The sequence below is a fragment of the Callithrix jacchus genome, chromosome 5 (assembly GCF_049354715.1).
Source record: "Callithrix jacchus isolate 240 chromosome 5, calJac240_pri, whole genome shotgun sequence".
NCBI classification, from domain to species: domain Eukaryota; kingdom Metazoa; phylum Chordata; class Mammalia; order Primates; family Cebidae; genus Callithrix; species Callithrix jacchus.
In genome coordinates, this window is record NC_133506.1 from 116,132,680 (window position 1) to 116,155,343 (window position 22,664).

The 22,664-nt window shown below is 58.2% G+C and overlaps 1 protein-coding gene across 1 annotated transcript; it reads left to right on the forward strand.

The window, feature by feature from the left end:
* The first annotated feature begins 1,083 nt into the window (after positions 1-1,083).
* COL1A1 (collagen type I alpha 1 chain) lies at positions 1,084-17,302 on the forward strand. The gene is made up of 51 exons (XM_035301256.3): positions 1,084-1,304; positions 2,780-2,974; positions 3,132-3,166; positions 3,269-3,304; positions 3,396-3,497; positions 4,181-4,252; positions 4,482-4,526; positions 4,688-4,741; positions 4,902-4,955; positions 5,454-5,507; positions 5,612-5,665; positions 6,004-6,057; positions 6,143-6,187; positions 6,303-6,356; positions 6,470-6,514; positions 6,688-6,741; positions 6,987-7,085; positions 7,174-7,218; positions 7,318-7,416; positions 7,547-7,600; positions 7,818-7,925; positions 8,020-8,073; positions 8,201-8,299; positions 8,463-8,516; positions 8,603-8,701; positions 9,271-9,324; positions 9,543-9,596; positions 9,700-9,753; positions 9,865-9,918; positions 10,362-10,406; positions 10,498-10,596; positions 10,903-11,010; positions 11,465-11,572; positions 11,799-11,852; positions 12,002-12,055; positions 12,264-12,371; positions 12,459-12,512; positions 12,635-12,688; positions 12,829-12,990; positions 13,091-13,198; positions 13,348-13,455; positions 13,559-13,612; positions 13,717-13,824; positions 14,392-14,445; positions 14,558-14,665; positions 15,003-15,056; positions 15,419-15,526; positions 15,619-15,901; positions 16,034-16,224; positions 16,520-16,762; positions 16,891-17,302. The coding sequence occupies exons 1-51, from the start codon at positions 1,202-1,204 to the stop codon at positions 17,035-17,037; spliced, it is 4,395 nt and encodes a 1,464-aa protein (XP_035157147.1). The 5' UTR covers positions 1,084-1,201; the 3' UTR covers positions 17,038-17,302.
* The last annotated feature ends 5,362 nt before the right edge of the window (positions 17,303-22,664 follow it).

Below are 22,664 nucleotides of genomic sequence, written 5' to 3' on the forward strand. Positions count from 1 at the left end.
AGGGGCTTTATGGAGCTCCCAGAAAGACACCTCTTTAGCTAAGTGCCCTCCCTCCACCCAGGTTCTCTCTGGTTTGACTGTGCTGGGCAGGAGGTCTCCAAGCAGCCACTGGCCGCAGCCATGGCAGACAGAACTCTTCTCTAAGTCGCCAATGATCACAGGCATCCCAATAAAAATACTTCCCAACTCTGGGGTGGAAGAGTTTGAGGAATGAATTTTTAGGGGATTGCAAGCCCCAATCCCCACCTCTCTGTCCCTAGCAATCCCCCACCCCTTCCTGGCTGCGCCATTGCCCAGTGGCAAAGCTTCCTTCTGGAGAGACCACCTAGTCATGTTTCTCATCCTGCACCTCGGCCTCCCCACCCCATCTCAATCATGCCTAGGGTTTGGAGGAAGGCATTTGATTCTGTCTTGGAGCACAGCAGAATCGACATCCTCAAAATTAAAACTCCCTCACCTGTACCGCTCTCTCAGATATCTGATTCTTCATGTCTAGAAAGGAATCTCTAAATTGTTCCCCAAATATTCCTAAGATCCATACCCTAGCCACACCAGAAGACACCCCCGAACAGGTACATCTTTTTAATTCCCCTGTTTTGGAGAGGTCCTCAGCTGGCCTCTTTATGCCCCTCCCTTAGCTCTTGCCAGAAAAGTCAGAGGGCAAGTGGGGCACAGCCAAGAAGAACCCCTCCCCAACACCCCCAACCCTTCCAACTTTGGAAGCCTCCCCACCCGCTCCCCAGTTCCACTTCCTCTAGATTGAAGGTCCCAGGAAGAGAGCAGAGGGGCACCCCTACCCACGCAGCCCACACGGTTCTGAGGACTCAGCGCATCCCTGCGACAGCACCTCTGGCCCAGGCTAGGCTGGGGGGCTGGGGAGGCAGAGCTGCGAAGGGGGGAGATGTGGGGTGGACTCCCTTCCCTCCTCCTCCCCCTCTCCATTCCAACACCCAAATTGGGGGCCGGGCCAGGCAGCTCTGATTGGCTGGGGAACGGGTGGCCGGCTCCCCCTATCCGAAGGGCAGGGTTCCTCCCTGCTCTGGATCTGGATAGTATAAAAAGGGGCCCGGGCCAGTCGTCTGAGCAGACGGGAGTTTCTCCTCGGGGTCGGAGCAGGAGGCACGCGGAGTGTGAGGCCACGCATGAGCGGACGCTAACCCCCTCCCCAGCCGCAAAGAGTCTACATGTCTAGGGTCTAGACATGTTCAGCTTTGTGGACCTCCGGCTCCTGCTCCTCTTAGCGGCCGCCGCCCTCCTGACGCACGGCCAAGAGGAAGGCCAAGTCGAGGGCCAAGACGAAGACAGTAAGTCCCAAACTTTTGGGAGTGCAGGGATACTCCTCTATATCGTGCCTTGCGCTTGGTCCCGGGCGCCGCGGCTTAAACGGAGACGTGGATGTTCCGAAGACGGGAATGGAAGGGAGATGATAAGGGCTCTTGCTGGGCGCCCTGAGAGAAGAGGGAGCTCACCCTGGGAAGGTTGGGGGTGAGCGCGCCCCAGGAGTGGGAGGTGAGGGTGGAGCGTGGCATGAGTTGGTGCAGGAGAGAATCCCGAGCGCGCAACTGGGAAAGTGGGGATCTGAGTGCAGAGTGGGGGAAGCACGTCGAAGATGGGATGGGGGCGCCGAGCAGGGGATTTGAAGCCCAAGGTGTAGAAGCGATTGGGAAGGCTGTGGGATGATTCATAAGGAAAGATTGCCCTCTCTGTGGGCCAGACTGTTGCTGGGGCCGCGGGGGTGCTGGGCCGCGGAGGAGGGGGCGCGGGGCGTGGGCGGATGGAGGATGTGAAACTTTGGCGTGGACTTGGCGGGGTGGGGTCATTGCTCCCCCTGCTGACCGATGCTGCTCACTGCACCTCCCTGTCCAGCGCTTCTTGGGGCAGAAGCCGCAGCGGGAAGACTTGGGTTTTTGCTGGGTGCGGACCCCACCTCTAGATCTAGAAAGTAAAGCCGAGGATGGGGCAGCCCCAGCCTCTTAAAGAGGTGGCCCGGCCGGCGAGGTTGGCCCCGCCCCAGCCCCATAGCTTAGCGTTGCCCGACACCTAGTGGCCGTCTGGGGAGCCGCTAGCGCGGTGGGAGTGGTTAGCTAACTTCTGGACTATTCGCGGACTTTTTGGTTCTTTGGCTAAAAAGTGACCCGGAGGCACTCGCTGGCTTTGGGGAACTGAGGATGGCCGCGAGAGTGGGCTTTTAAGATGTCTAGGTGCTGGAGGTTAGGGTGTCTCCTAATTTTGAGGTACAAGTCAAGTCTTGGGGGGGACTTCAATCAGCCGCTCCCATTCTCCGAGCCCCGCCCCCGCCACTCACCTGCCCAGGGAATGGGGGCGGGATGAGGGCTGGACCTCCCTCCTCTCCTCCTGCGCCCCCCTCCCGTGCCCACCACGCAGGCCACTCCCCACGAGCCTGCCCTAGCGACGGGCCCCTCCTTCTCCCCATCCCCTTCCCCCTCACCCTGTGGTTTTTATTTCACTTGGCTTCAGCGCCAGTGGGCTGAGGTTGGAGTTGGAAGCCACCGCGGCCTAAAGCTTTGTTTAAATTCCTGAGAACTGGAAAGAGTTACAGCCTCCCTGGCCAGGCGCCTCGGCGCTGTCACCGGCGCTGATGAGGAGCAGGCGAGCTTTTAAGGATTTGAGGAAAGAGGAACCGGGGGGAGGGGCAGGAAGTGAAAAGCCCAAGTGTGCCTCTTAGATCCGGGGGAAAGGTGGTTAAAGTGGGGGTCTTCGAGCCCGATATGGGGGTCCCAGCCTCATGACAACGCCCCTCTTCCCCCGCCTGTCCCAGTCCCACCAATCACCTGCGTACAGAACGGCCTCAGGTACCATGACCGAGACGTGTGGAAACCCGAGCCCTGCCGGATCTGCGTCTGCGACAACGGCAAGGTGTTGTGTGATGACGTGATCTGTGATGAGACCAAGAACTGCCCCGGTGCCGAAATCCCCGAGGGCGAGTGCTGTCCCGTCTGCCCCGACGGCTCAGGTGCGGCCGCGCCCGGGGCCTGGGGCTGGGGCTGGGGCTGGGGCTGGGGCTGGGGCTGGGGGAGGTCGGCGCTCGCTGGCCTTGCCTGCTGGTGACCCGGCCGCCGGGAACGGCCTTAGCAAACCCTGGCTCTAACACGCGTCTCTTCTCCCGCTAGAGGCCACCACCGACCGAGAAACCACCGGCGTCGAGGTAATCTCCCGCCCTAGACTTTTGCTCCTCCGACGCCCGTGACTCCTCACGGTCCTCCCTTCTCTAACCTGGCCTCTTGTTTCTTCTCCCCTAATTCCACAGGGCCCCAAGGGAGACACTGGCCCCCGAGGCCCAAGGGTAAGCGTGAGCTCTCTGGGCTGCCGGGAGCTGCAGGTGGGCGTGGCTCCCGGACCCGCGCTCACCCCGGACCCGCCCTCTCCCCCTGCAGGGACCCGCAGGCCCCCCTGGCCGAGATGGCATCCCCGGACAGCCTGGACTTCCCGGACCCCCCGGACCCCCCGGACCTCCCGGACCGCCTGGCCTCGGAGGAGTAAGTGGAGAGGCCTTGTGTGTCCACTCTCCCGTTTAGTTTTTGGGTTTTGGCAGATGACATAATTTTATACTTTGAAATAATTTCAAACTTACAGAAAAGTTGCAGGAATCCTCCAGAAAACTCTCACATACCCTTCACAGTTTGTGACATGTACTTTATTAGTCTCTGTTTATGTAATCGTGTTTTTTTTTTTTTTCCTGAACTGTTTGAGTAAGTTGCTACTATCAGGCTCCTTTGCTCCTAAAGACTTGGGTATGCTTTTCCTAAAAACAAGAGCATTCTCTTTACTGAGCATAGCACAATGATTAAATTCATTCTCTAATGTGCAGTTCACGTTCAAAGTTCACCAATGTCCCAATAATGTCCTTTACAGGTTCCGCCCCCCACACCCCACCGTGTCTCTAGTTTCCACACATGTGGGACGTTCCTCAGACTTTGTCTTTCATGGCATTTGAAGTTTTGAAGAATCCAGTTGTTTGGCAGACGGTTTTTCTCCATTTGGGATTGTCTGGTTAGATTAGGCCTCGGGATGCATTTTTGGAAGGACTATCTCCCAAGCAATGTTATTCTTCTCAGCATGTCACATCAGGAAGCGCATGATGTCAGTTTCTTCCATCCTCAGTGCCATCTCCTGCCCTTCAATTCACTGTCCTGACCCTGACTTCTCTTGTTTGTTCTAGAACTTTGCTCCCCAGCTGTCTTATGGCTATGATGAGAAATCAACAGGAGGAATTTCCGTGCCTGGCCCTATGGTGAGCCAGCAGGGGGAGCAGGGATTACAGAAGGGACAATGGGTATCCAGAGGAGGCGGGTGTAGGTGGCTGGCAAAGGCAGCTTGGGAGGTCAAGATCACCTTTGGGACCTCAGAGTCCAGAGAGGATGCAGGAAGGCTGGGTGGTCCCAGCAGGCATGAATGACTCCACCCATGTGCTTTCCTGCAGAGGGATCACCATGCCCCCCCCCTTTTTCCTCCTTCTATAGGGTCCCTCTGGTCCTCGTGGTCTCCCTGGCCCCCCTGGTTCACCTGTAAGTATCCAGGAGGTCTTCATATGCCTCTTTGGGCTTTGGTCTTTTGGAGGGAAGACTGGGATGAGGGCAGGGGAGACGCTCAGAGATCTCTTGGTAAGATTGGAGAAAGTTGGCAGGGACCTGCCTTCTAACCCCATCTTTTTTTCCTTCTTCTCAAGGGTCCCCAAGGCTTCCAAGGTCCCCCTGGTGAGCCTGGCGAGCCTGGAGCTTCAGTAAGTACTTTCTATACAGATACACATTTTCTCTACAAACACACAGATTCTCCTATCAAAGAACCCCCAGGCCTGGGGTCTTCCTCACCTCTTCCCTCCAATCCCAGCCTTCCCCTTTTTTTCTTATCCTTATTCTAACCACCTCTTCTATCTTTTCTAGGGTCCCATGGGTCCCCGAGGTCCCCCCGGTCCCCCTGGAAAGAACGGAGATGATGTAAGTATCCCCAGCAAGAAGATACCATCTGACCCTGTGGCCTCCACGGGTTGGGTCCTGTCATTTCCACTCCACCACCTTTGGGAGGCACTCAGCGGAAGGAGGGCAAGTCCTTTCCAACGCACGGACTGCCCTTGAACGATAACCCTTCCCCTTAGTGAGACGATTCCCCCAGGTCCCTGACAAGGTGACTGTTCTCCTCACCCCAGCCACCTTAGAGCAATCCCCGACCCCATCCCTCCAGGGAAATTGGTGTACAGATGGTGAGATTAAAATGCCGTGACAGAATTAGACAGAAATTCCTTTAGAGGCACTCAGATTTCACCAAATAAAGGTTTTGTTGTAGATTTACACTGAGCTGTAGATTCAAATATAAGATTCTGGGCCCCCAAACCTGACCTGCAACAGTCCAAAGAAGACTGAGACCTTCCTCACTTTTCCAGCCCCTGGGCGGTGGTGGGGAGGCAGGGGCGTGATAGTCTTTTCTCTCCTGCTCAGGGGGAAGCTGGAAAACCTGGTCGTCCTGGTGAGCGTGGGCCTCCTGGGCCTCAGGTAAACAGGGGACTGGGCTTTACTGCACTTGGGCGTTATTTAGGAGCTGGCTCCATGGTGGTGTATTCTAATGGCCCTTTCTCATCTTCTTTATTTCTCTCCAGGGTGCTCGAGGATTGCCTGGAACAGCTGGCCTCCCTGGAATGAAGGGACACAGAGTGAGTTCCCTTTGAGTCATTGAAGCTCCCCAGTCCCTAGCATCCCGCCGTCCAATCCCAGCCCCTTCCCCGAAAGGTCCTGGGTGCATCATGGTGGGTGGCAGCCACAGAAGTCCCAAGGGCCAGAGAGTGGACATCCAAAGGCACCTCCCTCCATGGGAAGCAGTCCCAGTTAAAGGATTGGGTGAGATCTTGAGCCAGTTGGGGTTTAGTCTAGCTCAGAAACAGGGGGATGTTGGTGGTGACCTCCCTCCCAAGGCTCTTTTTCAGGTCTGGGTGGGTATCAAGATGGTCCGCCCCTCCACAGGTCCTGACCTTCTACCTCTCTCCTGCTTTAGGGCTTCAGTGGTTTGGATGGTGCCAAGGGAGATGCTGGTCCTGCTGGTCCCAAGGTAAGAGGCTGTCTGAACGCCATGGTCCTTCACATCCCCTGAGTCCCACCATGAACGAATTTCTCACTCATTATCTGTTCTACAGGGTGAGCCTGGCAGCCCTGGTGAAAATGGAGCTCCTGGTCAGATGGTGAGTGTGCCCAGTTCCAGAGGGCAGGGACGGGGCAGGAGGCGGGGGTGAAATGGAGGCCTGGGGGACAAGGCTGCCTCCCATCTCATCTGACTGCTCTTGGTTTGGTTGTCAGGGCCCCCGTGGTCTGCCTGGTGAGAGAGGTCGCCCTGGACCCCCTGGCCCTGCTGTAAGTACTCCTGGCCCACTGGGGGACCCCTGGGCTCTGAAAGGGGCTCCCCTGAGCTCTAGGGACTGGCCAGGGCTCAGCAGATTCAACAGGGCTTCCCTTCTCTCCTACAGGGTGCTCGTGGAAATGATGGTGCTACTGGTGCTGCCGGCCCCCCTGTGAGTGTGGCCCGGGGGCCTCAGGGCCTGGGAGTGGGGAGGGTCTCAGTGTCTGCTCTTAGGACTGACACTGGTGGGGGGATTATGTTGGTCTGAACCCCAGGACTTCTGTCCCAAGGTATGACTTGGAGCTGCCATCTTCCTTCTTGCTAACATTCCCATTTCATTTACAGGGTCCCACTGGCCCCGCTGGTCCTGCTGGCTTCCCTGGTGCTGTTGGTGCTAAGGTGAGACCCCACTCTCCTCTGAGCATGACCCTCATGGGCCAAGGGATTCACGTCTCCTTGTTCTCCAAACAAAAGGGACCCAGAGTAGCAAGAGAGCAGGGAAAGCTTTTTCTTGGGGTCCCCATCTCTGATCTTAGAGTCCTGATCATGCTCTCCTGTCCCTGTCTCCCCTTCCTCCTGCCATCCAGAGAGGCAAGGTTGGGTCTCCCAGGATGGCTTCTGATATGTCCTTTCTTCTGATCCAGGGTGAAGCTGGTCCCCAAGGGCCCCGAGGCTCTGAAGGTCCCCAGGGTGTGCGTGGTGAGCCTGGCCCCCCTGGCCCTGCTGGTGCTGCTGGCCCTGCTGTAAGTGTCCCTGCCTCAGCATCCCTTGTGGCACTTTCTAACCTCAGAATCCTTGCCCGTCACCCACACTCTTTTCTCTCTGCCACAGGGAAACCCTGGTGCTGACGGACAGCCTGGTGCTAAAGGTGCCAATGTAAGTATCCTGCCAGCTTCCGTCCCATCCTTGCTGCCTGCAGCCTGCCTGCCCCATGCCCTCTGCTCCTGAGCTCACCTGTCTGTCTGCTTCCCACAGGGTGCTCCTGGTATTGCTGGTGCTCCTGGCTTCCCTGGTGCCCGAGGCCCCTCTGGACCCCAGGGCCCCAGCGGCCCTCCCGGTCCCAAGGGTAACAGTGTGAGTACCAACCTCTCCCTTCTGCCCGCCCCATGCACTGGCTCCAGTGCGGCTCTCATCTGGGGAGCAGGAAGATGCAGGCCAACTGAGTGCCCCAACTCTCAGCTCACCCTCCTCTCCTCGCTTGCAGGGTGAACCTGGTGCTCCCGGCAGCAAAGGAGACACTGGTGCCAAAGGAGAACCCGTAAGTCCCCCTGCTATCCTTCTTGCAGCCCAGCCCACCCTGCCCTGGGAGGCCTTGAGGGAGATCCAGAAAGAAAGAGGAGCCCCTAGTATTCTGGGGGAGCCCCTGCCCCACCCCCAGGAACCCCTGATGCTGCAGGCCCAGCCTCAGCCGGCTCTGAAGCTGGCACAGGATGGCCCCTCACCACAAGCTGTCCCCTTCTCTTGGCCCTCTCCAGGGCCCTGTTGGTGTTCAAGGACCCCCTGGCCCTGCTGGAGAGGAAGGAAAGCGAGGAGCCCGAGGTGAACCCGGACCCACTGGCCTGCCCGGACCCCCTGGCGAACGCGTGAGTGCCCCTGCCTGCCCTCTCCCGCTCCACCCCCAGTGCCTGGCTGGTGCTTGTGTGTCTCCGAGCTCACTGGCCTCCTCTCCTCCCGCAGGGTGGACCTGGTAGCCGTGGTTTCCCTGGCGCCGATGGTGTTGCTGGTCCCAAGGTAACCTCTCCTTGAGGCCAGGGGGTCTGACTTCACCACTTCCTGGACAGCTTCTTCCTCTGCTGGCCCGTGGCAAAAAGCCACAAACCTGAGACTCTAACTGTTCCTTGTGACTTCCCCCAACCAGGGTCCCGCTGGTGAACGTGGTTCTCCCGGCCCTGCTGGCCCCAAAGGATCTCCTGGTGAAGCTGGTCGTCCCGGTGAAGCTGGCCTGCCTGGTGCCAAGGTGAGGTCCCAGCCCTTCAGCCAGGCTTGGCCAGGCCGACCATCCCGTGTGGGGTCTGGGATGAGGCGTCCTGGAGCCAGCCCAGGGGTCTGCCCTCTGGAGTCCTCCCTCTGCTCCATCATGCTTCTCCCACAATCTCACTCATAACTTTCCACCTCCCTAGGGTCTGACTGGAAGCCCTGGCAGCCCCGGTCCTGATGGCAAAACTGGCCCCCCTGTAAGTATCACTCCCCCGAGTCCCCTCCCACTCTCCTGTCTGCCTCCCCTCATCCTCACCGCTGCTTTCACGCCTCCCATCCCTAGGGTCCCGCTGGTCAAGATGGTCGCCCCGGACCCCCAGGCCCTCCTGGTGCCCGTGGTCAGGCTGGTGTGATGGGATTTCCTGGACCTAAAGGTGCTGCTGTGAGTATTCAGTGAGGGTCGATGAAGAGCCAGCGATGGCCACACAGGGACGCAGAGTCCTGGACTCTGGGCTCAGCTCCGCCGCTGATCTGCCGTGTGACCACTCACCGTCGCTTTCAGGACCTCTGTCTCCCTATCTCTAAAATAAGAGACTCCTCCAGGCTCCAGGACCACTGCTCTGTCCCTGGAAATAGGTGTTGTTTGTGGCCCTCCACCCCACACACATGGGGACAGGACAGGCCTTGGTGTGACACCCCCAGTCTTGGTGGGTTCTTCAAAGTTCAAAAGGAGATAGCAGAGGAGATAAAAGGCCTTTGTGGTGCGGGCCACAGTGGGCGGCGCATAGGGAGAAGGGGGGGGAGTAGGAGGAGCCTGGAAGGGCATCTTGGGAGGAGTGGGCTCAGAGGGGCCCAGCAAGGATCGCCTGCAGGGGCATTCCCTGGGGGCCAAACAGGAGAGTGTTTTGAAAAGCAAGTCCCTTAGAAAGTCCCACTCAGAGTAAATGGGAGGACCCCGCAGGCCCTGGCTTCTTACTGCAGCTCCTCAACCCTAACTCCCCTTTTCCACAGGGAGAGCCCGGCAAGGCTGGAGAGCGAGGTGTTCCTGGACCCCCTGGCGCTGTTGTAAGTATCTCCTTTCCATCCCGACACCCTTCCTGTCCCTGCCCTGGCACTTTTTCCTCCCTGCAGAGAGGGTGCTAGAGGCCACGGTCCTCACGATGCATCAGAGGCCCCCAGTGGGGTCAGCTGCGTCCAGGACCCCAGGCCCTGCCCACCTGCCCCTCGTCCCCTGTTGCTCAGGGCCTCCCAAGCCTGAGTTCCCCTTCACTCTCTCCCCGCAGGGTCCTGCTGGCAAAGATGGAGAGGCTGGAGCTCAGGGACCCCCTGGCCCTGCTGTGAGTGTCCCTGATGGGGAGATAAGGGGAGCAGGAAAGGGGAGATGCCCTTGGCCCCTCGTCTCCTTGGCTTCCCCATGACCACAGCATTCTCTCTGTGCAGGGTCCCGCTGGTGAGAGAGGTGAACAAGGTCCTGCTGGGTCCCCCGGATTCCAGGTGAGGCCTTGTGGCTGTCAGGGTGCTGGGAGGTAGGGGTGGGAAACACCTCTTTGGTCTCTTCCAGATTCTAAACCTTCCCTCCCTCCTTCCCCCATTTCCCTCCTACAGGGTCTCCCTGGACCCGCTGGTCCTCCTGGTGAAGCAGGCAAACCTGGTGAACAGGTAAGAGGGAGCAGTCGGCCAGAGGGGTGGGAGATGCAGGGAATTCAAAGGGACAGGCCCCTGTTCTTAGCTAATCAGACAACCATCAGCTAGAAGGATTGAGGTTAGAAGCCAGAAAGAACTTCCTACCAGGAAGGAAGCGGCACAGAGGCAAGTGGAGGGCTGCATGATTGCTAGTCTGGGCAGCTTCTTATAAGAGCTGCTGCAATACTCTGTGGCTTTCCCTCAACCCTTCCATTGCTAAATCTTGGCCCACAGTTTGGGGAAGGCGAGGCCTTTGACACATCCCCAGGGGGAAGAGGGACTGTTTGGGATCATCCCAGTTCAGTGCTGAACAGGGGTTCTAATCACAGCCAGCCCCCAGGAGGAGGGAGAGTGGTTTCCAGCAGAGTGGCCCCAGGTAGGTTTTGCTCACTGTCTGTTCCTCCCTCCCTCCCCCTCAGGGTGTTCCTGGAGACCTTGGTGCCCCCGGCCCCTCTGGAGCAAGAGTAAGTAGGCCTCTCTTGCTGCATCTGTCAGGTGGCTTGTACTTGGCCCTGTCTCCAGAGCAGCCGTCACACGCCCTACCTTCCCTTCTAGGGCGAGAGAGGCTTCCCTGGCGAGCGTGGTGTGCAAGGTCCCCCTGGTCCTGCTGGTCCCCGTGGGGCCAATGGTGCTCCCGGCAACGATGGTGCTAAGGTGAGGGAGGCATGGAAGGGGCTCTGGCCAGCAGCCCCCGGGCCAGGTCTCACCCACCCCACCGCAGGGGATGACTGGCTATGACCAGAGCCATGGAGATAGGGTGTGGGAGGCAGGGACAAGACCAGAGTCTTTAGGGGCGCACACACAGCCTAAAGTTGGCGCTATGAGTCTGTCCTTTCATCTTTTCATCTTGGTTCCTGTCTGGCCTTGGAACCAAGCCTGGGAGATGCCAAGTGGGGCTGAGGGCTGTGACCCACTCTTGGGACCCGAGGTCTCACTCCAGTCTTCCTGGTTGTCACATAGGGTGATGCTGGTGCTCCTGGAGCCCCCGGTAGCCAGGGTGCCCCTGGCCTTCAGGGAATGCCTGGTGAACGTGGTGCAGCTGGCCTTCCAGGGCCTAAGGGTGACAGAGTAAGTTCAAGTTCAACCTTCCCCCTCCCCCAAGCCCTATGTCACTCCCATCTCTGCCTGCTTTGATCCTTCATCGTCTCTCCTTCTCCCTGGTATCTGCCACTCTTCTCCCTAATCCTCCCCTCTTCCCCTCTGGACTCTGCTGATGAATCCTCTCCTTGTGGTCCAGGCCCGTCTCTCCCCATGAGTTACCATGGTGATAAGAGGTGGGGGCATCTCCTTGATGGAGGCTCCTGGATTCATCCCAATACACAAGTCAGGGGCCTCTTAACCTCACTTCCACCTGAGTCTCCAGGCAGCAACCCTTTTTCCTGAAAGGATCTTTGAGTCCTTGGCCCAGAGGGAGGCAGAGCAGAGCTGCAGAAGGCCCCTCAGGAAACCCAGACACAAGCCAAACACTACAGGTCACCTCCTCACCCCATGCTGGAAACCTCAAGCTTATCCGTGTCTGTAGGGTGATGCTGGTCCCAAAGGTGCTGATGGCTCTCCTGGCAAAGATGGCGTCCGTGGTCTAACTGGCCCCATTGGTCCTCCTGGCCCTGCTGGTGCCCCTGGTGACAAGGTGAGGTGGCCGCCTCCCCTCCTTCTGCCCTAACACATAGCCTTCCCAGCAGGCCTGGGCATGGTTCCATGCGCTTGGGTGGGGTGAAGAGAGCAGGTTCTGCCAAGCTGAGCTGGCAACCCGGGAGGCTGGAGGGACCAGAGGGAGGGGAGGCTTTCCTGGGGTCATCTGCCAGGAGTATTCAGGGGAGGCCCCTGACCCTGAGCCTCTTGTCCCTTGCTCTCAGGGTGAAACCGGTCCCAGCGGCCCTGCTGGTCCCACTGGAGCTCGTGGCGCCCCTGTAAGTATAGAAGACCTTTTAAGACCCCATACTTGGCCCTTCCCCGCCTTCACACAGCACCCCTGGCCCTGTCTGTGCCTCTCCCCTCGCCCCATCCCCACCTTCCCCCATGTCAGTGCATCCCTCCCATTCTCCTCCTTTTCTTCTAGGGAGACCGTGGTGAGCCTGGTCCCCCTGGCCCTGCTGGCTTCGCTGGCCCCCCCGTGAGTACCAACACCCTCCTCATTTTTCATCACTGACTGAGACCTGGGACTGAATGAGGCCAAAGGCGTCAGCTCTCCTTGGGGGAGAAGGGTGGAGAGGGGATCATTTCCCACCTAAGCATCTTCCTGCCTCCGTTACTGCTCCTCCCCCAACCAGTGGAAACTCCAGCCTCCTTCCCTCCACTCACTATCCTGCTTCCTCCCCCAGGGTGCTGATGGCCAACCTGGTGCTAAAGGCGAACCTGGAGATGCTGGTGCTAAAGGCGATGCTGGTCCCCCTGGCCCTGCCGGACCCGCTGGCCCCCCTGGCCCCATTGTGAGTCGCTCACCCTCTGTGCCCGTGATGCTGGTGGGCTGGGACCCAGGACGGGCCTAGGCTTGATGCCTCTGTGCTCTTCTACAGGGTAACGTTGGTGCTCCTGGACCCAAAGGTGCTCGCGGCAGCGCTGGTCCCCCTGTGAGTATTGCCTCTCTGCTGAGTCTCTCCCCTTGCCTCGGGCAGCGCTGGCAGGTGAAGACAGCTGGGTCAGGTGAGTTGGCTGTTCTCCCTCTGACCATTCCTGTGTTCTCTCCTGCCAGGGTGCTACTGGTTTCCCTGGTGCTGCTGGCCGAGTCGGTCCTCCTGGCCCTTCCGTAAGTCTCTGCAGTGGAGCCCACTGCTCTAGGTTGGGGGTGGTGGGCACAGGCTGCCAAAAGGATGGTGGGCCCAGCTGAGAACTCAGTGATGCACCAGAGCCACCTAGAGCCTGAGAGCCCCTCCTATCCCCATGCAGGGAAATGCTGGACCCCCTGGCCCTCCTGGTCCTGCTGGCAAAGAAGGCGGCAAAGGTCCCCGTGGTGAGACTGGCCCTGCTGGACGTCCTGGTGAAGTTGGCCCCCCTGGCCCCCCTGGCCCTGCCGGAGAGAAAGGATCCCCTGGTGCTGATGGACCTGCTGTAAGTGCCAGCTCAGATCTCTGCAGCTCTGGTGGTATCCAGAGCTGGGGAGGGTCCCTGTACCTCTGTCTGGCACCTGACCCCCATTTGCCTCCCACAGGGTGCTCCTGGTACTCCCGGACCTCAAGGTATTGCTGGACAGCGTGGTGTGGTCGGCCTGCCTGGTCAGAGAGGAGAAAGAGGCTTCCCTGGTCTTCCTGGCCCCTCTGTAAGTGCCCCTTCACCTTGGGATGAAAAACTGTCACAGGACTTGGAGGGGGATGGAGCCAAGGAGGACAGATTTGGTAGAGATGACCTCAAGGGACTCAAGAGTCCTCCCAGACCCTACCTCTGGCCTGACTCTTTCTTCTCCCTTAGGGTGAACCTGGCAAACAAGGTCCCTCTGGAACAAGTGGTGAACGTGGTCCCCCTGGTCCCATGGGCCCACCTGGATTGGCCGGACCCCCTGGTGAATCTGGACGTGAGGTGAGCAGTCCCTAGCCTCCGTGCCAGTACCCGCAGCATGGCCACTGTGGCCTTGCCAGAGCCCTCTTCCCCGGTTGACTCTCACTTCTCTCTCTCTCTGCAGGGAGCTCCTGGCGCTGAAGGTTCCCCTGGACGAGATGGTTCTCCTGGCCCCAAGGTTAGAGGGCAGCACTCCATGGCCTCAGCCTTGCCTGCTGCTTCCCCACCCCATCCTGGCCCTTCAGCTGGGGCTGACCCATACTCCTCTGCTTCCCCCACCAGGGTGACCGTGGTGAGACTGGCCCCGCTGGACCCCCTGGTGCTCCTGGTGCTCCTGGTGCCCCTGGCCCCGTTGGCCCTGCTGGCAAGAGTGGTGATCGTGGTGAGACTGTAAGTAGCTGGGCTCCAGCTCCCTGCATCTGGTCAAGCCAGAGACTCTCCAGGCCTCCTTAGAGGGATGGGTGTCAGACTTCACTCAGGCAGCGGGGAAAGGAGATCCTGCACGATATCAGGGACTTAATTCGAAAACTGACCTAAAGCTCAGCCCCAAGTCCCCTCTCCCAGACAGGACTTAATTCAAAACCTGAGCTAAAGGTCAGCCCCAAGTCCCCTCTCCCAGACAGGACTTAATTCAAAAACTGAGCTAAAGGTCAGCCCCAAGTCCCCTCTCCCAGACAGGACTTAATTCAAAAACTGAGCTAAAGGTCAGCCCCAAGTCCCCTCTCCCAGACAGGACTTAATGCAAAAACTGACCTAAAGCTCAGCCCCAAGTCCCCTCTCCTGTGGGTTGGCCCCAGCTTCCGTGAAGATTGCAGCCGGGAGGTTTCCCTGGGGTCAGGAGAGATGGCCACAGTGGGAAGGAGCTGAGGAGAGAGAGCCAGCAGCAGGGAGGCCTCATCCCGCAGCCCCAGCCTCAGCCTGCCCGGCCGGGATCTCATGCTCTCCTTCTCTCCCCAGGGTCCTGCTGGTCCCGCCGGTCCTATCGGCCCTGTTGGCTCCCGTGGCCCCGCTGTAAGTACCCTGATGTGTCCCCCATGCCTTCAGAACCCTACAGATGCAGACAGTGCCCCACTCAATGCCAATGGAACTTCCACCTGACGGTTTGTCCTTTTCTCTCTTCTAGGGACCCCAAGGCCCCCGTGGTGACAAGGGCGAGACTGGTGAACAGGGTGACAGAGGCATAAAGGGTCACCGTGGCTTCTCTGGCCTCCAGGGTCCCCCTGGCCCTCCCGTGAGTATGCTCAGTCCCTCCCCAGCCTTCATGCTGTGCTGTGTGATAGGAGGGGGAGCTTTGTCTCCGTTTCTCCCTCTGGATAGTCATTCTGACCCCTCCCTAGTGGGAACTGGGATCTGAAGATTGACGGGCATCTCCGAGTAGCTTCTGAGAGGGTGAGGGATGCACAGAGAGGGATGATGGGAGAGCTCTCAGCCCACGAACACCCTGGGGTTAGATTTCCAGAATAACGAAGGGGCTGGGGTTGCCCACGCTGCCCACATCTCTCCAGCCAGGCCCTCGGGCTACATTTGGCCCACACTGGGCCTGAATTGCCTTGGTATCTGTCCTTCAGGGCTCTCCTGGTGAACAAGGTCCCTCTGGAGCCTCTGGTCCTGCTGGTCCCCGAGTAAGTCATGCCTTCTCTCTCCGCTTCCTGATCCCCAAGCCCAGGCTCACTCAGGGCCCTTTGCCAGGGACCCAGGCACCCTTTGCCTCTCTGGAAAAGGGCTGAGGGACAGAGAATGGGCAAAGGGAAGAAGAATCCTGAAGAAACAATCTGGTCTAGCTTTGGCCTCTCTGCTCCCCAATCCATCCTCCCCTGGCTCAGCTGCTGGAAGGAGCTATGGCATGTCTTAGGGAAAGAGGCCGAGGCTGGCTGTTTTGAGGCCATGGAGCCAGAGCCCGCAGGGAGGGTGGTGAGCTTCTCCTCCAGAGCTGGGGTTGTTGGGGCTTCTGGCAGCCTTTCTCAAACCTGTCCTCCCACTCCAGGGTCCCCCTGGCTCTGCTGGTGCTCCTGGCAAAGATGGACTCAACGGTCTCCCAGGCCCCATCGGGCCCCCTGGTCCTCGCGGTCGCACTGGTGATGCTGGTCCTGTTGTACGTAGCCCCTCATCCCCTCTGCCCATGGCCCTCCAGCCCTCAAAGCACTCAGATGCCAGTGATCCCCACTCTCCTCCCTCTCTGTGCAGGGTCCCCCCGGCCCTCCTGGCCCTCCTGGTCCCCCTGGTCCTCCCAGCGGTGGTTTCGACTTCAGCTTCCTGCCCCAGCCACCTCAAGAGAAGGCTCACGATGGTGGCCGCTACTACCGGGCTGATGATGCCAATGTGGTTCGTGACCGTGACCTCGAGGTGGACACCACCCTCAAGAGCCTGAGCCAGCAGATCGAGAACATCCGGAGCCCTGAGGGCAGCCGCAAAAACCCCGCCCGCACCTGCCGCGACCTCAAGATGTGCCACTCTGACTGGAAGAGCGGTGAGGGCCTGCCCTAACCTCCCCCTCCCTCCTACTCCTGCCGTGCCAGGGTCCCCATGCCCATGCGTACCCCCTGCCGTATGGTGCTGGCTGCCCCCTTCCCTGATCCCACCTTGCCCTGCCCGACCACAGGAGAGTACTGGATTGACCCCAACCAAGGCTGCAACCTGGATGCCATCAAGGTCTTCTGCAACATGGAGACTGGAGAGACCTGCGTGTACCCCACTCAGCCCAACGTGGCCCAGAAGAACTGGTACATCAGCAAGAACCCCAAGGACAAGAGGCACGTGTGGTTTGGCGAGAGCATGACCGACGGATTCCAGGTGCGTGAGCTGGACCTCAGAGCCAGTGTCAGGAGAGGGGCTAGCCTGGTGCTCAGAAGGGACATGAAGTGCTGGAGTAGGTATCTGCTAAGGGCGATGGACAGAGCTGGGCTGGGAGGTAGGGGTCCCGGGTCCCTGATAGTAGTTCAGACACAGGCTGCCTCTGGGCAGGTGGTAGCCCCTCTTGATAGAAGGTGCATTGGGCAGCTCTCTGAGGACCCCAGACAGGGAGGACAGGCAGGACTAGAGGTGCCTGCACAGCTGCTCATTCCTCCCTCTCTCCCCTCCCCTGCAGTTCGAGTATGGTGGTGAGGGCTCCGACCCTGCCGATGTGGCCATCCAGCTGACCTTCCTGCGCCTGATGTCCACCGAAGCCTCCCAGAACATCACCTACCACTGCAAGAACAGCGTGGCCTACATGGACCAGCAGACTGGCAACCTCAAGAAGGCTCTGCTCCTCCAGGGCTCCAACGAGATCGAGATCCGCGCCGAGGGCAACAGCCGCTTCACCTACAGCGTCACCGTCGATGGCTGCACGGTGAGTCCCTGGAATCCCCAGGCAGGGCCCCACCTCTCTGGGCTTGGGCCCTTTGGGCAGGCTGTGGTGGCCTCTCTCCATCACTCCCACGTGGTAATGCCCCTCCGGTTGTCTCTGCCCCACCCCAGAGTCACACTGGAGCCTGGGGCAAGACAGTGATCGAATACAAAACCACCAAGACCTCCCGCCTGCCCATCATCGATGTGGCCCCCTTGGACATTGGCGCCCCAGACCAGGAATTCGGCTTCGACGTTGGCCCTGCCTGCTTCCTGTAAACTCCCTCCATCCCAACCTGGCTCCCTCCCACCCAGTCAACTCTCCCCCCAACCTGGAAACAGACAAGCAACCCAAACTGAACCCCCTCAAAAGCCAAAAAATGGGAGACAGTTTCACATGGACTTTGAAAAATATTTTTTCCTTTGCATTCATCTCTCAAACTTAGTTTTTATCTTTGACCAACCGAACGTGACCAGAAACCAAAAGTGCATTCAACCTTACCAAAAAAAAAAAAAAAGAATAAATAAATAACTTTTTAAAAAAGGAAGCTTGGTCCACTTGCTTGAAGACCCATGCGGGGGTAAGTCCTTTTCTGCCCGTTGGGCTCATGAGACCCCAATGCTGCCCTTTCTGCTCTTTTCTCCACCCCGCCTTGGGGCCTCCCCTCCACTCCTTCCCAAGTCTGTCTCCCCAGAAGACACAGGAAACAAGGCATTGTCTGCCCAGCAACCAAAGACAATGCTGAAACACCCCAGTGGCCCCACCCTCAGCCCGCTCCTGCCTGCCCGGCACCCCCAAACCCTGGGGGGACCTGGGGTTCTCAGACTGCCTAAGAAGCCTTCCCATCTGGCACTCCCATGGCCCTAGCAACATCTCCCCTTCGTTTTTGAGGGGGTCGTGCCCGGGGAGCCACCAGCCCCTCACTGGGTCCGGAGGAGAGTCAGGAAGGGCTACGACAAAGCGGAAACATCGGATTCGGGGAAAGCGCGTCAATCCCTCGTGCCCAGGGCCGGGCGGGAGAGACTGTTCTGTTCCTTGTGTAACTGTGTTGCTGAAAGACTACCTCGTTCTTGTCTTTATGTGTCACCGGGGCAACTGCCTGGGGGCGGGGATGGGGGCAGGGTGGAAGCGGCTCCCCGTTTTATACCAAAGGTGCTACATCGATGTGATGGGGTAGGGTGGGGAGGGAATCACTGGTGCTATAGACATTTAGATGCCCCCCCAGGCCAGCAAATGTTCCTTTTTGTTCAAAGTCTATTTTTATTCCGTGATATTTTTCTTTTTTTTTTTTTTTTGTGGATGGGGACTTGTGAATTTTCTAAAGGTGCTATTTAACACGGGAGGAGAGGCGTGCGGCTGCAACCCAGCCACGCTTACTTTCCAACCTCTCCACCGCCTCTGGCTTCTCAGGCCTCTGCTGTCCGACCTCTCTTCTCTGAAACCCTCTCCTCCCACAGCGGCAGTCCCGGCTCTCTCCTAGTCTGTCCTGCGTCCTCTCTCCCCGGGTTTCAGAGACAATTTCCCAAAGCACAAAGCAGTTTTTCCCCCAGGGGTGGGAGGAAGCAAAAGACTCTGTACCTATTTTGTATGTGTATAATAATTTGAGATGTTTTTAATTATTTTGATTGCTGGAATAAAGCATGTGGAAATGACCCAACACCACTGGCAGTGGCCTCCTAATTTCCTTCTTTGGAGTTGGGGGAGGGGGAGATATGGGGAGGGGCTTTGGGGTGGTGGGCTAGCTTCCATTCTGCCCTTTCCCTCCCTGATTCTCTTCTAGATTCCTCCAGAACCTCCTCCCCTTTCTCTCACCCTTCTAATGCCTCAAACCTTTTCTTTCCTCTTTTTCTGTTTTCTGTTTTTTTAATAGGGACGGGGCTTCATTGTGTTAGCCAGGATGGTCTCGATCTCCTGACCTTGTGATCCACCCGCCTTGGCCTCCCAAATTGCTGGGATTACAGGCGTGAGCCACCCCGCCCGGCTCCTCTTTTATTTTCTATCTCTTGTAATTCTCCTTGCACGTTTTCCAAATCCTCTTCTCCCCTGCAATACCATATAGGCAACCCACGTGTGCAACACACACACCCTTCACAGCTGGGGTAGTCCAAACCTCATGCCCACTCCCGCTCAAGCCAATCCACTCTCCACTGCTCCGGACACCCTGCAGCTGGTCGCAGTGGGAGGCTCATGGATGCTGGGAGGGGGAGGGGAGTAGACCCCATGAAGAGGACCTGAGGGCCCCTCCCTGGACTGACATGGCCTCTGCTCCCTCCTCACCCACTCTGAGCTCCAGCCGAAGGAGCAGTGCAACAGGAGAGGGGTCTACTGAGCCTGGCCAGGGTTTGGGACCCGAGGAAGGGATGCTCCCTGCTCACTGTCCTGCCCTGGGGGATGAGGGAGACAAGCCTGGGAGTGCTGTGGGGAAGGTGCTCGCAGCGTGCTCTTGGGAAGGGGTGGCCTGGCCCTGCTCACCACGACCTCCTGAACCCCCAGAACATGACACCCCTGGGCTGGGGTGGCCTGCGGCGGGCGCCGTTATGCCTCTGCCTCCCGCCCACTGCTTTTGAAGCTTTTCCTTTTTTTATCCTTAAATTCATGTTTCCTCTTCCTCCCTCTTCTTCCTCCCTTCTCTTCCCCCTCACCTTCTGCCTGCTCCTCCCCACCTGCCTGAGAACCTGAGGCTCAGAGGGAAGGCAACCGCTCAGCTCCCTCATCTCAGATAAGGAGGACAGCGAGTGTGGTTGGTGGGGGAAAGAGAATCTAAGACGTCAGAAATCCAGAGAGAACCAGGCACCCGGAGCCAGGGGGACAGAGAGACGACAGCGGGTCACCTCTCACCCCAAGATGACAGCCGGTCACCTCTCTCACCCGGGTCACCTCCCTCACCCTGAGATGACAGCTCTCTCACTCTGTCTCAGGTCTAAACCCCGAAAGGAACAAAAAGCCCACACTCCTCCCTAAGGTCCCCACAGAGATGGACAGTCCGTTGATAGCATCCATCGGCAATACTAATACCGTGGCGCCCTTGAGTATTCATGGCTATTCATTATGGCCTTTAACAATTCGTCATTAGCACTTCTACTACACTTAGGACAGTGTGGAAAGGGAATCCGTCTTAGAGAGGATAAGAATGATGGCATAGAAATGAAGGCTTATTCATATGCAAATTACCCACATTTGGGTGATGCCCATTCATCTCTCTCTCTCTCTTTCTCTCTCTCTTTTTTTTTTTTTTTGAGGCAGAGTCTTGCTCTGTCGCCCAGGCTGGAGTGCAGTGGCGCAGTCTCAGCTCACTGCAACCTCCGCCTCCTGGATTCAGTGATTCTTGTGCCTCAGCCTCCCAATTAACTGGGATTACAGCCATGTACTACTATGCCCACCTAATTTTTGTACTTTTAGTAGAGATGGGGTTTCACCATGTTAGCCAGGCTGGTCTCGAACTCCTGGCCTCGAGGGGTCCACCTGTCTCAGCTTCCCAAAGTGCTGGGATTACGGGCATGAGTCACAGACCCCAACTCCATCTCTTGATGAATGTGTTGATTGTTTGGTGATGCCTGCCATGCTACCCAGGAAGCCCTGTGCACCGGGACCTCTGGAACTCAAGGACCCTGGCTGTCCAGGCCACATCCCCATCTGCCCTTATGGGGGACCCAGGGACATCCTGAGCCTGGCATCCAAGGCTCTACCTGGCCACTACCCACCTGCCTGGGCTCACTGTCCTCTCCCCTGCCCACATCTGTCACACCAACCAAATGGGGTGACCATAGCCCCCACAAATGCATCACATTTCCCCACTTCCAGGCCTTTCTCGATGTCCCTTCTCTCTGCTTGCTCAACGACCTACTCTCCGGGCCGTGCTCAAATGTCCCATTCTCCTCCCATTCCCCTGCCCAACCCCGCCTGAGCTCAGTCCCTCTGAGTTTCCAAAGCTCTCTGGGTCCACAGTGCTCCCCGTGGCCCTTCATCCTGGGATTGTGGGTGTGGTAGTGTTTCCACCCAGTTATTCTCTCCAGGCTAGAGGCCAGGTGTTGGGAGGCAGGGAGGGCAGAGTCTGTGCTTAGGTACTGCAGAGACTAAAGACGGAGACACCAAGCTAGAGAGGCCACCCTTTAGGTGAGAGCATGGTGCTGTGTATGCTTTGTGTACAGGAGTGAGCAAGTGTGAGAGGATGAGCAAGTGAAAACCAGGCCCATGAGGGAGCAGACAGCAACGGAGGGTGCAGGGCAGGGCTTTCTGCAGTGACAAGCATGTCCTAGAGCTGCACTGCCCGGTACAGTAGCCCCTGACCACGCACAACTGTTGAGCATGTGAGAGGCAGTTAGTGTGACTGAGGGATGCAATTTCCAGGGCTGCTGCAGGGGCAGCCTTGCGTGGCAGTGTCCATGGGCAGCAGCAGCTCCGAGCCCCCATCACGTGGTGTGGAGCCGGTGTGCGGTTTCAGTGTGTACAGGAAAGGAGGGGAGGGGGACAATGGGGCCATTGTGCCACATTCCCAACTCAAACCCTCCTTTCCGCTGACATCACAGCTGCCCTAAATACGGCTGCTCAGACCCATTCCCCGAGACCCTCACCGTCTCCTGCACGGTGGCACAGAGCCTGCCACTCTGTCTCTCTCAACTTTGTCCTCTCTGTGAGGACCATGCATGCTCCTGTGGCTGATTTTTCAGTCAAACCGAGATGGAAAATTCTAGAAAGGGAGGAGGCTTCATTTGGATGTTTAATTTCTGCTGCAATCTAAGAATCCTGGGTTCCTTTAGGGACCTGAGTCCATCTCCAGGTAGGATTTCCTATCACTGGAATGCGGTGGATTTTCCCTCCTTTTTTTTTTCCAGCACCTTGACTTTCAGCTTCCCAGACTTTCTCCAACTACAGAGCTGGGCGGGTGGAGGAGGGGAGGGGTTGAGAGAGAGCTTCCCGGCTGGACTGGAGCCAGGAGACTGTGGGTGGAGCAGGCGTGAGCGTGGGCCGCATGGGCTGCGTAGGAGAGAATGCGAGGCTGCTGTCAACTCAGCGTGCACATGAGGAGGCCTGCAATGGTATCTGAGGGAGCAAGGTGAGTGCCACCAAGGGGTCCCTGGGTGGGTCTCCTGGGGGTGCCCTGTGGATGAGCATCTCACTCTCTGTGCCCACCTACCTGTGCACAAATAAATGCATCTGTGTTCACAGGGTCCCTATACACATGTACGTGTGTGTGTTGGGGTGGGTGGGCGTCTATGCAATGAAAGCATCTTCCTCACACTTATGGCAGTGAAAGGTCCCCTGTGCAAACTGTGTGAACACGTGGATGGTGGCATTTGGGACATACATGTACACAGGCATGACAGAGGGCATAGGAGGGTCTCTCTGTGTGATATGGATGAATGGGTGGGCAGCAGAGAGGAGTGTGGGAAAAATTAGGAGAGGCTGGGTGTCGGAGGGGACCACTATCCCAAAGCCCCCCAGCCAGCGGGAGTCCTGGTGCTGGGAAGGCTTGTGTCTCCCTGTCCCTTCCCCTGTTTGTGCTCCAGAGGGCATCAAGTCAGGCCCAGGGCATGTCCACAGCCCAGGAGGCAAGACCCTGGAAGCCGAGGAGCCTTGTCCAGGAGGGTGGCAGGCCCACCCCATGCAGAGACTTCAACCCTTTGCAGAGGACATGCAAGGAAAGGCCGGGAGGGAGTGAGCTTGGCACATGCTAGTGCTGGAAAAAGTGGGATTTTCTCTGCAAAAGACAAAGGGAGAAACTGGGAAGGGGGTGCTGAATGAGAAGGGATGGAGAACCATGATGGGGACTAAAGCACATTTTAGAGAGGGAGCCACATTCATGTTCAAGTTCTGGAGGAACTCACTGCTGTGGGGCACTCTGCTCGCACCCCAGGGCTTCACCGATGAGCGCACAGTGGCCTGGGAGAGCAGGTGTTCTGTAGAA